This window comes from Molossus molossus, unplaced genomic scaffold (genome assembly GCF_014108415.1).
Source record: "Molossus molossus isolate mMolMol1 unplaced genomic scaffold, mMolMol1.p scaffold_m16_p_5, whole genome shotgun sequence".
NCBI lineage: Eukaryota > Metazoa > Chordata > Mammalia > Chiroptera > Molossidae > Molossus > Molossus molossus.
The window spans coordinates 29,668,147-29,683,423 of NW_023425388.1; the positions used below are offsets into that span (position 1 = coordinate 29,668,147).

Genomic DNA, 15,277 nt, shown 5'->3' on the forward strand with positions numbered 1-15,277 from the left:
TCTAAGGGTAATAAAAGATGCTTCTATCTCAATACAGGCATGTAAAACTTTGAAAAGTTACAAGTGAGGAAAAAGTATGACTTTCCATTAGAGTCATTTGTCATTTTCTTAGGTGGAAAAGTGGAAATATTCCTATTCTAATGTACACACAAGGTTATCAAAGTTAGCAAAGGAAGCCCATAAGGCACTATGAACATCTCAAAAAAAAAAGTCTGCCTCATGTGTATATATAGTTATTTTTATAAATCATATATCACAATATTGTTCTAATGTAGACTCAGCACTTAACCTTATTTTGACTAAAGCATAAGAGATACACAGTAAGGGGGAACATCAATTTAAAAAATAAGGATCACTTATAAGAACAGTTTGGCAATCCCACAAAATGTCACACAAAGTTATCAGGTGACCCAATAATTCCATTCCTTGGTAAACCAAAGAGAAAAGAAAACATAGTTCCAAACAAAAATGTGTACATAGTCCGGCCGGTGTTGAGCATCGACCCATGCACCAAGAGGTTGCCAGTTCCATTCTGCGAAGGTTGTGGGCCTGATCCCCAGTGGGGGGCATGCAGGAGGCAGCCAATCCATGTTCTCTCATTGATGTTTCTCTCTCTCTCTCCCTTTCACTTCCTCTCTCTCTAAAATCAATAAAGGAAAAAAAAATTTTTTTAATGTGTACATAAAATGTTCATAACAGCATTATGCATAATAGGTAAAAAGTGGAAACAATGCAAATGTCTACCAACTGATGAATGGACAAAAACTGGTATATCCATACAGTGAAATATTATTCAGCTATAAAAAGGAATGAAGCACTGATACATTCTTGTTAACATGTGTGAACCTTAAAAACATGGTGCTACCTAAAAGAAGCCAGGCACAAAATATTACATATTCTGTAACTCCATTTATATGAAATGTCCAGAATAGGCAAATCTTGAAAGGTAGAGTGAATGGGAACTGCAGAGTGATTACTAATGAGTTTGGGTTTCTTTTGGGGGTGATAAAAATGTTCTAAGAGTGATTGGTTAGACAACTATGGTTGTACAACTATGTGAAAACATCAAAAGCCACTTTAAATGGGTAAATTTTAAGGTAAAAGAACTATGTATTAATTAAGCTATTTTTTAAAATGTAGCCAAAATTGGAGAAAGGAAAAGGATTGGAAGAATTTGTCAAGCACCTAATTGCTATTTTTCTGGAGTCTGTAACTGTGTAGTATTTGTATTTTTAAGTTTTGTCTTGTGTTTTTTTTTTTCTCGTAAAAAAACCAGAGAATTAATAGCCTAGCCCCAGCCTCTTAACAGTTCCTTAAACTTTGAAACCCACTAAGACAGCACAAACTACCTTAGAGATCAAATGGCTCTGTGGAAATCCCCCCCAAATAGTTACTATCTCAGTCAAGCAAATGCTCAAAGTTCAGAAACAGGTGATGGGAATTCGAAGATCTCAGCATAAAAAAGTAGAGGGACAACATAAAAATACTACGTTACCACTTTCTCTTAAAAGCTAAACTCCTGATTCAGATGCAGAATGGATTAAAAAAACAACCTCAGTTTGTCTAAACTCTTAAAACTGAATGGAAGAAATATATCAAAAATCTGTGTGGTGTGTATTTAACCCACATACCTTATGCAGTAGCCTAAGGACCTCGGGCTTATTTTTGTTTTGTTTTTTTTCACCCCTTTAAAATAACAAAATGTGACCGTGCCCTTCTATAGCCCACCCATCCCCCACTACCACCACCAGCAGGTGGAGGGAAAGGATACTGTAGACTAGAGGATGAAAGCTTTGTATAACCCTTTGGACTTTATATGTAAGAATGCAGCTGGTGGTCTCTCAGGAGGGGTAAAGAGATTTGTGAACAAGCTGAAATAAGGGGCATCCTCTGCCTGGAAGAGGGCACACCGTGAGCCACATCTTTAATCAGCTATATCCATAGTAAAACAGAGGCCGCAGGAAGGCACAGTTAGCATCACCAGGATGGCCTCTCACGCCGGGGGTGTTTTTTTTCAACGCAGAAGTTGACTCCTGTAGTTTGGATATTGGGAGGAGGCAGGGGTAAAGCGAGAGTCGGGAAGACCAGAAAAAAAGCCTTTAAGTGGCGAGGCCTCGGGCCTCGCTGAGGAAGTTCCAAGCCCCACTTAGTCGCCACACGCTCGCCCCGCTACCTCCCACCGCACTCCTCCCCACGGCGCCAAACGCCGGCGCCGGAGCGAAAGCCGGAATCTCCGCTGCTGCCGGGGTGGGGGCCGCAACCGGGTCGAAGCAGCGCGGCGCACGCACGCCTCCTCCGCACTCGCCGCGCCCGTCGTCCCCGCGGCGCGGCGCGGCCCAGCCCCTCGCACCCGCGCCAGACCGGCTCCGCCGGGCAGGCCTAGGCCGCGCCGGCCGTACCCCGGCACCTCGCTCCCCGGTGGAGGCGGACCAGGCCCGACACAAACTTCCCGGCGCGTTAAGAAAGGCGTCACGGACCGGCCGGCCCCCAGCGCCATTCCCCCGAGGCCCGGCGGCGGCTCCCGCCCCTACTCCCCAAACTCGAAGTCCCGGCGGAGATCGGTCCGAGGTGCACGGCCCCCACCCCTCCGTCGCCCCCGTTTTTACCTCCAAGTCGCGGCCTTTGTTCTTGAAATTCTTGAGCCGTTGGTTGTCCAGTTTCTCGTTGTCCGCCATGGCCGGGCCGGTGACTCCTTCCCCCGCCCGGGCCCCGCGGGATCCGCCCCAACCACCACGCCGCACCGACACTCCCAGGAACCGGGCCGCCGCCTGAGCTGCTGTGCTCGCCGCGCCGCCGCTTCCTTCCTCCTCTCTCACCTGCCCCTGCCGCGGCCTTCTCCTCTCCCTGCCCGTCCCACCCCCCGCCCTAACCCCAGCACGACGGCAGCTCGAGCAAAGACAACTGCGGGGCCGGGCGGCGGCAACCGCGGCGGAATGTGCTGCCGGCTGAGAGGGGGAGGCAGCCTCGATCTGAGGGCCCCGGCGCCGCGGCCACGCCCATCACCGCCAGCCCTGCCCGCCGATTGGCCAACCTGGCCCCGGCGCGCTCGGCCAATCAGAAAGGACTATGGAGAGCGGGGGCGGAAGAGCGAAGGAAAACGGGAACCGAGCGGCGCTAGGAGGAAGGGGCTTGTGGCGGGCAAGGCGGGGAGGGGAGGGGCCACGTGCCCCCGGACCAAGGGGTGGAAGCGAACAAAATTTGACTGGAGAAGTGGGAAGGGGCAGGAGAGGGCGGGGAAGGACTTGTTTCGCCCCAGTGGTAGCTCTCCCCACCCCAGACGTCTAGGGTCCAAGACAGAAGCCGAGTCAAAGTACGTTCTTTTCTTCTACGTCGCTCCCTGTCTTTCAGGGCATTACTTGTGCGTTCTGCGGGCTTTACAGGAAGTGGCAACTGCCTCTCGGCTTCTTGCTGGGTCGGGACACTCCCGTGCCCTGGTCCCCAGCTACCTCCATTCCCATACTGGTGGGTTCCCGCTCTCCCTGGGCCGGGCCTTAGGGCCGGGGTGGGAGGGGTGACTTGCGTTCCGGAGGTGAAGGGGAAAGCTGGAGGGAAGGTGGGTGGAAAAGGACGCATTAGATTAAATCTAATTCACCCCCTCTGACCCAAGTCCCTGCAACAGGTGGGAACTTGGGAAGCGCTGATGATACCACCTCCGAGGTATTTCGACCTAAAGTAGCTACTTGGCCACCAAGTACTAAGTTCTGTAAGGCGGGGACTATGGCACCAGACACAATAATGAAATATTTTTAACTGTTGAGAAAGGAAGTAAATTCCAAGGAAATACATCTTTATCGGGAGTATTATTGCCAGAGGGAGAAATAACACAAACTACAAAAGAATGTCCTCAGATATTTCATAAAAAGGGAGAAAGAAACGGCTTAAAAATATATTTCAATACCAACTAATAATACTTAAAATGTGCAGGAAAACGTGAAGGAGTCAGCAGCAACTGAGGTCAGCAAGAGAGAGAGAGAGAGAGAGTGTGTGTGTGTGTGTGTGTGTGTGTGTGTGTATAGCTGTAGCTGCTTTGGATGTGTTTAAATTTGGCGAGATAGGGGAGGGGAAGATGACCCTGACTCATAATCCTTTGGGAACTTTTACTTCTCGCCCCTTTCCTTCCCAGTATTACTGGTGTGTATATATATTTTTAGTAGAACAACATGCGGAGTTAAAACGTTTAAATGAGAATAATACCTTTAAAGTCCTCAATGTTTTATATACTTTGTGCTACCAAGGCAAACAGAAGCTGTAGCTGGAAATAATTCACGTTGAAGGTTAACTTAAATTCAGTGCCGATTTTAACTTTAAATGATAATGTTTGTTATAAATCTTTATAACTGAGACATTTAATTGAGGTAATATTGCACTGGATCACTGATGTTTTCAATATGTATTAAGGATAAGAAAATTCAGTTGAAAAGCTGGGATATGTGTGTGTTTTCCACCAACATGGATTTTTGTCATGAGTGGAATTCAAGAAAACAAATGAATAGTGAATTCCTATGCTATAATTAGAAGTTATCTTGTTAACATGCATGTATAAACAAATACTTTGTACTTTTTGGAATAAATTCCATGATAGCGCTCATGATAAAGGTTATGAAATTGTCTACCATTATATCTTCATGTCTCCCAGCTACAATTGATTGTCTCTGATAATTAAACAACTGGAGGTTCTCTGCAGAATACTCCTGAAAGAAAGGTGTGATCACAGCTCTCCACTGAGAAAGATACAATACAAACAGGAAATAACCACAACATGTAATTTTAGTTATTTTATTATTATTATTATTGTTATTATTATTATTATTATTATTATTTGCTTAATGTCTGTCTAAGGTCCGTCTTCCTCTCTAGGCAATATGCTCTCTGAAGTCAAGGACCATATTTGTTTTATATACATAACCAGCACCTGGTAGTACATGGCATATTGTATGCAAGACCCGAGTCTAAGCTACTCAGAGTGTATGTTCCATAAGTTTAAAAACAGGCTAACACATCTTGATTAAAAATGTGGATTGAGTTGTTATTGCTTCTAATTTACACTAGGTTCCTTCTGAGAATTCTTAATTTGCTGTCATGCTCATTCCAGGGTTAAGGTTCAGGGAGTAGATAAGACGTGGGTTTCAGGGCAAACCATCCCCCCACCCACCACCACATGTTTAAAAGTAGTTGTGACACACTTTACTAAAATGAACAATTATCTTTAATTATAATGTTTAGGTAGTCTGCTGGCCTAAATTTTTCATTTGAAATTATCATGTTTGTTGCCATCCAGTTTACATGTTTGGTGGTTGTACTTCCAGTTGTTCTAGATAGAACAGGGGTGGGGAACCTTTTTTCTGCCAAGGGCCATTTGGATATTTGTAACATCATTTTCGGGCCATACAGAATTATCAACTTAAAAATTATCATGCTATATTTGGTCAAACATTTAATTAACTCACCCCTAATTTGATGGCTGAAATTTCTTCTCTTTGGTGAAGCGTGTGATGTTACCTGGTTTGATTTTGAGAGCCTAATATGGACCTGGAGGCCTCAACATTCCTCACCCCTGAGATAGAAGATATATAATTTATCAGAGGAGTGAAAAAGTTCATCCTGGAATTGATAATAGCTCTAAATGCAGATTGGCAACCTAATTGGCAATATATGGTGGCTCCAACTGTAGTTGGAGTTCAGAAACTCAATTTGCTGAACTAAGTAGTAGAATTCAGCCATCAGTACTATTTTAACATGGACTATTTGATAAATTTTTTTGTATATATGATATATAATTATAACCAAACACTATAAAAACCATACAGGCATGCCGCAGAGATATTGAGGATTCGGTTAGAGATCATTGTAATAAAGCAATTCTCACAATAAAGCAAGTTGCAAATTTTTTGCTGGTGGAGGGTCTTGCCTTCAATATGTAAAAAATGGAATACCTGTGAAGCGAAATAACGCAGTGTATATAAAAGGAGGCTTGCCAATATATGTGACTTGTTTTCAAATAGATATTCATATCCTAAGTTGTTACTGCTTTGTTATAAGAAAAGTCTAAAGGATTATGGAGATGATTGCTTTCATTGTGTCATGAAATTCTCCTTTTTTTTTTTTTTTAATCCTCATCCGAGGACATTTTTTGTACAGACAGTGTGGGAGGGAGAGAGAGGAAGAGAGAGAGAAGGAAACATCGATGTGAAAGGGACACATCGAGTGGCTGCCACCCGCACGACCAACCAGGGCCAGGGACAAACTGCAACCTGGGTACATGCCCTTAGCGGGAACCAAACCCGGGTGTCTCCGGACCGCAGGCGGACGCTCTAACCGCTGAGCCAAACCGGCCAGGGCATGAAATTCTCATAGAGTCACTTTTCTGAATAAAGAAACTTTCTGTGTTCTGCGGGAGAGATTTGTGAGAGCAAGATTTGGGAAGCTTTACACCGGGTTTTAATTGATCAAATGTAACTTCAAAAAGAATTATAATTGATAATTATTTAATTTAAGCAGTTTGGAGTATTCTCATGATACATACATTAAACTGAATATTGTGAAATCCCTCTTTATCTAGACTATGGCTCTTATAGTTTCTGTTACTGTTTGGGGAATTATGTGTGATTTCTTGAGCAAAACTCTAGCTATAATTTGCTGAAACAAAAAGTGATTTTATATGTTGCTAAATTTTAACTAAAATGTAATTGTGTTTTTTATAGTTGGACCAGTTCTTTTTTAAGAGAAAAACATTGGATCTTTGGTAATACAGTATACCTTTATTTTTTTTCTTTTGTTGTTAATCCTCACCTGAGGATATTTTTTCATTGAGTTTTTTAGATAGAGTGGGTGGGGGGAGACATCGATGTGAAAGAGACACATAGATTGGTTGCCTCTTGCACTACCCTGATCAGGGCCAGAGATTGAACCTGCAACCCAGGTACGTTCCCTTGACCAGGAATTGAACCCGTGACCCTTCGGTCCATGGGCCAGTGCTTTAACTGCTGAGCCAAACTGGTCAGGGCTACCTTTATTTTCTTAGGAAAACATAGTTGATCAGGTATTGGGGGACTTCGTTTATTTTTCTTTATTGCCAAGACTTTTCTGGCTTACAACTTGAGGAGCCTGGGAAAAACTATTTTATTTTGAGTGAAGTACCTGAATAGTAAGAGATGATTTAAAAGTCTAGCTGTTGATATTAACTTGATTAAAAGAGGTGAACCACTCAGTTTTTCTTTAACTTGGTTTTTTAAGCTTAGTTTTGACTAATTCATTGGAGAGAAACTTATAATTTATGTGTACAAACATTTGTTGATATCTATTTTTATTGCTATTAGGAAGACATGCATAGGTTTTCTGAAGTGTGTTTTCGCTTCCTTTTATTTGGGTCTAAAATATCAGAATATGAAAAGATATATATATATAATATATACCCTATGTATTTTTAATTTTTTTTTTTATCCTCACCTGAGGACTCTTTTGCATTTATCTTCAGAAAGAGAGGGAGGAAGCGAGAGAGAGAAAAACATTAATGTGAGAGAGACACATTGACTGGTTGCCACCCGCACGACCCCAACAGGGGCCGGGGATGAACTGCAACTGAGGTACGTGCCCCTAGTGGGAACCGAACTCAGGACTCTCTGGTCTGCGGGCCGACGCTCTAACCGCTGAGCAAAACTAGCCAGGGCTGTATTTTTAATTTTTAAAATATAAATACCACAGAGGGAGCAGCTTAAGAAGCCAAATAGTCAAGAAGACTGATCATATGACCTAGAACAGTGTTTTTCAAACAAAATTCCCCAGAACTAGATGTTAGTAAGTGTTTCTTAAAAACAACCAAAGTTTCCTAGGTCTAACAGTTTGAGGAACTTGGTGGGTAGGAGAGTAATGAGAACTCTAAGACATTAGTGTTTAAATAGAACACTATTTGGAAACTTGAAATCAGTGAACCTAGAAAGATCACTATCACTCCTCAGTTAAAAAACTGTTGTGTTAATAGCATCAACCAAATATAGTGACTTACAAATGGATGGTATTTCCCAAGTTTCCTTACAGATTAGTTCTTTGAAACATGTTCATAAGAACATGGCCACAACTAGGATGCAGATGTTCAGGTTAGCCCATAAAGGTTTATTTAATCTATAAGTACTTATATGAATGTCATAGAACCTAGTCACAATATGTGGCAACGGTTTCATAACATAACTATTTGAATTTACAACTTGGTCGGGAGTAATACATCCCATGTCTTTGTTATTTGTATCTGCTATTATATAACAGATAACCAGGAACTGTGCTAATGATGAAGCTACCAAGATTACATTGTTCCTTGCACTTAGATTTTCATGGATCAAATATTTTATAAATTCATACCTGACCTGATGTCATGGGAGTCTGGCCTAGCTCTCCTAGTCAAGCTCCCATGGTTTCCAGTAACCCAAAGGTAAAGAGCAAGGTTAGAATTCTAGTGACTAAATAAGAAACTAGGGAGTAGATGGGTTATAAATCTAATCTCTTGCCCCAATATTCTCACGTCAGGCAAGCTTCCTACACCTATCTTTTTTTTAATATACCCTCACTCAGACCCCACATCAGACTCCTGATGGTAGTATCTCATATAGCTATAGTACACTGTCAAAAACAGGAAACTGATATTGATGTAACCCATAGAGCTTAGAGGGGAGGGAAGACATTAGAATGTAAAGAATATGTGGAAGTAGCCCTGGCCAGTTTGGCTCAGCGGTTAGAGCGTCGGCCTGCGGTCCGGAGAGACCCGGGTTCGGTTCCCGCTGAGGGCACGTACTTCGGTTGCAGTTTGTCCCCGGCCCTGGTTGGTCGTGCGGGTGGCAGCCACTCGATGTGTTCCTTCACATCGATGTTTCTCTCTCTCTCCCTCCCACTCTATCTGTACAAAAAAATGGAAAAATATCCTCGGATAAGGATAAAAAAAAAAAAAAAAGAATATGTGGAAGTATCGAGGGGTGCTTACATACTGGAACTTCTGAAACCCTATGCTTTATAGGAAAGAATTTTATGACAGTAGTAATAATTGTTACCACATATTGAGTACCTACCATATTCTAGGTATAGGTGTTTTATTTATGTGAAGTATTTTGTTGTTATCATTATTTGTATTTCTACTATTATAAACATAATTATTGTTTACAATTATGTGGCAGGCAGTCTTCTAAGCAATTAATATATATTAACTCATTGAATCCGCACAACTATGTTATTAGTCACTATACAGATGAGAAATTTGAAACAGAGATTTAGTAATTTGCCCAAGATCACACAGTAAATAGAAGAGCTGACATTTGAACTGGGTTTGACACCAGAGCCAGCACTCCTGATTACTATGTAGGTACATCAATTTCAGTGTTCATGGTACACTTTCAAGGTAGGTATTATAATTTCTGTTTCCTGTTTGAGGAACCTGAGCTTCAGAGAGCCTAAGCTACTTGCTGAAGACTCTACACGATTAACAAATGCTGGAGCCCCGGTTTGATTCCAGGCCTGACTAGCTGCAAAACCCTCACCATTTATAATGAAACCTCATCCCCAATGTGAGGGTGTTTGGAGCTAGGGCCTGTGTGAGGTAATTAGGTCTTGAGGGTGGAACCCTCATGAATGGGATTAGTACTCTTCTAAAGAAGCCCCTGAGAGATCCCTCATCCTTTCTCTAAGTGAGGTTCCAGTGAAAAGACAGTGGTCTATAAGAAAGGGTGGAGGGTTCTCATCAGACATTGAATTTGGACTTCCTAGCCTAAAGAACTGTGAGAAATAAATTTCTGTTAAAAGCCACCCAGTCTATGGTATTTTGTAATAGCAGCCTGAACAGACCAAACAGTTATACTGCCTCCCTGACCTATAACAGATCTGTGCTGGATCTCGGTGATATTGAAATGTATCTGAAATATATATTTGGTCTTTTTCCATGGTTTCTGGCACAAAATGCCTAAAACCTTTGTAATGTCCTAAGTAGTAAGAGTTACAGGGGCATCTTTGCTTTTCAGGCCTTAGAAATAACTCCAGAATGAATATGAATGTCTTAGCAAATCCTTTTCAATGATAGCTGAATTTATGTTAATGAGATGACTTTTGGAAAGTCCCTAAGAATAGGGGGCTTGTTGCCAGGGAAGTAACTGTGATTAGAAGGTTGGAACTTGCCATCCTACCCCTCTGTGACCTCTGGGAGGGAAGAGGGACTGGAGGTTGAATTAATGGCCAATGCTTTAATCAATCATACCTTCATAATAAAGCCTCCATTAAAAGCCCAAAAAAGAACGGGTTTAGAGAGCTTCCATTTGCTGAGAGGGTGGTGAGCCCGAGGAGGACATGGAAAGGAAGTTTTGTTGGCTTTACCCCATACCCTGCCCTGTGTGTCTCTTCCATCTGGCTATTCCTGAGTTAGATCCTTTTATAATAAACTGGTAATCTAGTAAGTAAACCTTTTTGAAGTTCTGTGAGGTGCTCTAGCAAATTAATCGAATGCCAGGAGAGGGTTATATGAATCTCCAGTTTATAGCTGGCCAGGCAGAAGCACAGGTGATAACCTGAACTTGTGATTGGTGTGTGAAGTGAGGTGGGGAGACCTTTATCTGTGGGATATGACACTATCTCCCAACAGTATCAAAATTGAGTTAAATTATATAGGACACTTAAGGTATTGCAGAATTGTTTGATGTGGGAAAAAAACTACTACACATTTGGTGATCAGAAGTGAGGGTAGTGCTGTGAGTACAAAGAAAACAGAAGAGTATTTTTTCCTTAACAAGATCTAAAGAGGTGCAGTTCTGACATGCCTGAGGCAGTGGTTCTCAAGTTTAGGGTGCTTTAGAACCACCTGCAAGACTTAAAACCCAAATTGGTGGATTCTATCTCTACTTTCTGATTAGTAACTCTGAGAGATTTGAATTTCTAACAATTGCTCACTGATGATACTGGTTCCCAGAACACACTTTGAGAGCTACTAGATTTGGTCTAACATCTCATATATGATGTTTCAGCCCTAGGTAAGAACAGAGTTAAAATAAACATAATTAGGCATCACAGTAATAGGTGATGATATGTCATGCAAAATTTCAAAATCGTGCAAATGTAAAATAATGGTTATATAGCACTTACTTAAAAAAAAAAAAAAAAAAGGTAACAGCCCTGGCTGGTTTTGCTCAGCAGTTAAAGCATCGGCCTGCAGTCCAGAGAGACCCGGGTTCGGTTCCCACTAATGGCACGTGCCTCGGTTGCAGTTTGTCCCCGGCCCTGGTTGGGTCATGTGGGTAGCAGCCACTCGATGTGTCCCTTTCACATCGATGTTTCTCTCTCTTCCTCTCTCTCCCTCCCACTCTATCAGAACAAAAAATGGAAAAAAATGTCCTCAGGTGAGGATAAAACAAACAAACAAACCCGAAACAAACAATGTTTCAAGGACAAGATATACAGGCCAGTAGTATCCAATTCCATTTTACTTTCTGACTGGATTTTTGCAGTATTTTCCTGGGTCCCTTTCTGCTTCCAGTTTTTATCTTGAGTTTTTTCAAATAGCATTTTCTTAATGACATTCTTCTAAAAGACTGGCTCCATTGAGTCTGTGAAGTATATTCTGAGTTCTTCACTGTAAGCTAACTCTCATATCCTCTGCCACCGTCTCCCCTAGCTCCTTTGAAGGTTCAGGGCCTGTCTCAGTTCTGTCAATTCCCAACGAGGCAGAATGTGTCTCTGTTAACTGTTCTAGATCTGTTCCTGAATTCCAGCCCATTTGCTAGGCATTCTGGTTTCCCTCTACCAACCTCTTCCTCAGGGTCATGCTTTCATGGTCCAGCCAGGAGTGGGGTTACCTGCCACCTCTGGACTGATCTCCTGGAACCATCTCTGATATCAACAAAATAGAAATGCAGAGTTAAATTCTCTATTTTTAGTCACCCTGTTCAGGGGGATTCCTTCACAGTAAAAATAATGGGGAAAAAACTGTTAATTCTTTATTCTTTCTCATTTCTATTAGTTGTGTTGTTCAGTTTCTTGAGCTAAAAACCCTGGGTTTGCTTTTTTTTTTTTTAATTCTTCATCTCTTTCTTCTATGTTACATGTTCAATCAATGGCAAATTGTATTGAGTTCATAAGATATCTTCATAGTGTCTCTTTTGTCTCCTCTCCATTCTCCCTGTTATCTATCATACTCTGTCCTGTTCAAGACCTATAAGAATTGTTTCTATTTATGATGTCTCAGAGTTGGAAGAAAGCACAAATGTTATCTGGTTCAACTACTTATTTGGTGTTTGAATTCTCATGAAATACAACATATTCATTACTGGGGAACTCAGTATTTCTTGAATCAGCCCATTCCATCTTCAGAGGATATCATTTAGAAAGTCAAACACATGTGTGCATAAAATATCTTTTTTTCTAAAAAAGTCATTGTAATATTTAAGGTAGAAACAATTAAATATCTGTGGAGATAACAAAGGGCAAATACATTAAATAGAGATTTGGTGGGGTTTTTTTGGCATTTGTGGAAATGATAGATTTCTACTTTCTGTAATATCTTATACTTGGATTTGGGGTCCTATTTTGAAATTAGAGAATAGTACTGCTAGTAAGACTGCTGAAATTAAATATCATGAATATAAGTGATTTTAATAACTTTAATGAAGACAGAACTGATGTCCTAAGACAGATGACTGCTTTGGATAATCCTGTACATGGACTCTGATATATTTATTCATTGTTTTTCCTTATTACTGAGCACACATTATATGTGACATGTAGTACCATTTATACACATATAATTCTGGGAAATTAATTAAAAATAGTACAATATTGAACACTTTTAAGGCACAGAATGTAGTCTTGAAATACACAATACCTCATAGGATTTATCAGTTTCTATTTATACTTCTGTCACTATGTTATACAAAACCCTGAAGTCTCTTGAAGAACTTCTCAAATGTTTCAACAGATTCTCCAAATGCCTACGAAGTCAAAGGTCTTTAACTCCTGGTGTGTCATTTAGACTTGGTCACCACTGACTCCCTTATCATGGACTTCAAAAAATCTTTAACAACAGACCTTTGAAAGTGTTTCTCACCCCTGCCCCACTCGGCTGAATCCTGGAAACCCTTGTCCTTTCACCTCTGTGTCATCTCACTACTCATTGGGCCCTGTTTTGTTGTCCTCATAACTAGTAAGAATCAGAGCCGATCAGTGTTAGATCGTCTTATTTAGAGCCCGTTAGATATTAGAATGTCGTGTTCTCTTGCCTTTTGGCTATAACCCTATGATCTGCCTAATCAAACCTTGATGAGAACATAAGCTACCACACTGATCCCAAATTAGACTTCCCAGGTTTTTAGTTCTACTTATAAATAGAAGCATCAGAGGAAACATTCAACTTGTAGCCAGATCAAGTCAATTTATGACTAGTTTACTATTACTTGGATATTCAAGGATATCATAGAACCATTTAGAGCAGTAGAAAAAATATTGATACCTAGGTGGCCTAAAAGAGCTACTTAATTTCTAGAGATAGAAACTTCCTGTTTATAATTTTTGTTCTTATTTTTTTTCTTATACTTTTACTTGTCACATAAAAGGAGGGAAAAATTACCCATCATTTATCTGTCCTGGTAGACACTACTGTAAAACCTCTTTAAAAGTAATTAACATTTGGCATGGAAGTCTCTTTTGGGAGTCGCACACCTCTGTCTCCTCACTGAATCTCGGTCAGTCCTCTTGGAGGCACTCTCGTGGCATGTGAAGTGACCCAAAGGGTATGCTGGAAAATCTCCAATCTCAGCAGTACTAGTATGCCAGCTTCTTTCAGGAATAATTTTAAACACACTTTGGATTGCATTCATCACAAAGTACTGCACTTATTATAATTCCCAAAATAACAGATGTGTGTGTAGCACGTGGGGGGGGTGGGGGGACAGTAAACAACATGTATATTTGCAACCACTCATCCATATACTACCACTGAGTGTGGTTTACATTCTAACATTTACCTTGTGCTATAATGTACAGGATGGGGCAAAAGTAGGTTTTCAGTTATTCATATGGAAAATAATACAATAAATAATAAATAATGTGAGAATAAACTGTTTTACATACTTACAATTATAAACCTACTTTTGCCCCACCCTGTATAGGATAGAGTAGCATACATCTAAGCATATGGTGTAGTATATAGCCAGGGCCAGCTTCATGGACAATGAAACCTATATAGTTGTACAGAGCCCTACACTTAGAAGGGCGCCATTTGGCTTAATACTCTGCTGTCAACATCATGAAATTCTTAATTTTTAAATGAGAGGCTCCTCAATTTTTTTTTTTTTTTTTTGCACTGGGCCTTGCAAATTATGTAGTCTGCATGGATAATGCAATGCATATTTTTCTACCTACCTACTTATTTTTTTTGGCATATTTTCTTTCAATCATAAAAAAAAAATGCCTGTATCATATATATGTGTATATATATATATTTTCTTTTTTTAAGCCTCACCCGAGGATGCTTTTCCATTTATTTTCAGATAGAGTGGGAGGGCAGGGGGGACAGAGAGAAGGAGAGGGAGAGGGAGAGGGAGAGAGAGAGAGGGAGAAGCATTGACATGTGAGAGACACACTGGTTGGTTGCCTTCCGCTCGACCCCAATCAGGGCCAGGGACCAAACTGCAACCAATGTATGTACTCTTGACTGGAATCAAACCTGCAACTCTTTGGTTCTTGGGCCGACCAGAATTGAACCGCTGAACCAAATCGACTATGGTGTGCACGCTATTTTAAATGGCTTTAGTCTGAATTATTAGATCACTAGGATATCACTGTTTCTGCTAATATGGAATGGTAGCGTATTGAATAAAAAATGAGTGCAGCAATCGCCCTGGCTGGTGTGGCTCTATTAGTTGAGCATTGCCCCATGCACTGAAAGTTTGCCAGTTCTATTCTCGGTCAGGGCACAGGCCCAGGTTGTGGGTTTGGTCCCCGTGGTTGGGGTGTGGCTGGGTTGTACACAGGGGCAACAGATTGATGTTTCTTTCACATTGATGTTTTTCTCTCTCAAATCAATTCTTTTTTTTTTTAATCCTCACCTGAGGATATTTTTTCTGTTTATCTTCAGATGGAATGGGAGGGAGGAAGAGAGAGAGAGGGAGAGAGAGACAGAGACAGAGACATTGATTTGAGAGACACATTGGCTAGTTAACTCCTGCATGACCACAACCAGGGCCTGGACCCAACCATAACCAAGGTACATGCCCTTTATCGGAATCGAACCCATGACTCTTTGGTCCGTGGGCTGATGCTC

General features: G+C 41.2%; 1 protein-coding gene across 2 annotated transcripts in view; it reads right to left on the bottom strand.

The window, feature by feature from the left end:
• Positions 1 to 2,982, bottom strand: part of KPNA4 (karyopherin subunit alpha 4) — a 58,846-nt gene extending 55,864 nt beyond the window's left edge. The window contains exon 1 of one of the 2 annotated variants that reach the window (XR_004956796.1): positions 2,607 to 2,795. Coding sequence is in view for 1 of the 2 variants with exons in the window: in XM_036242707.1 (XP_036098600.1) it covers positions 2,607 to 2,675 (69 nt within the window). In the remaining variant the exon portion in view is untranslated. Of the gene's footprint in view, positions 1 to 2,606 lie in introns of both variants that reach the window. The other variant, XM_036242707.1, reaches the window with a different exon arrangement.
• Positions 2,983 to 15,277: the final 12,295 nt, after the last annotated feature.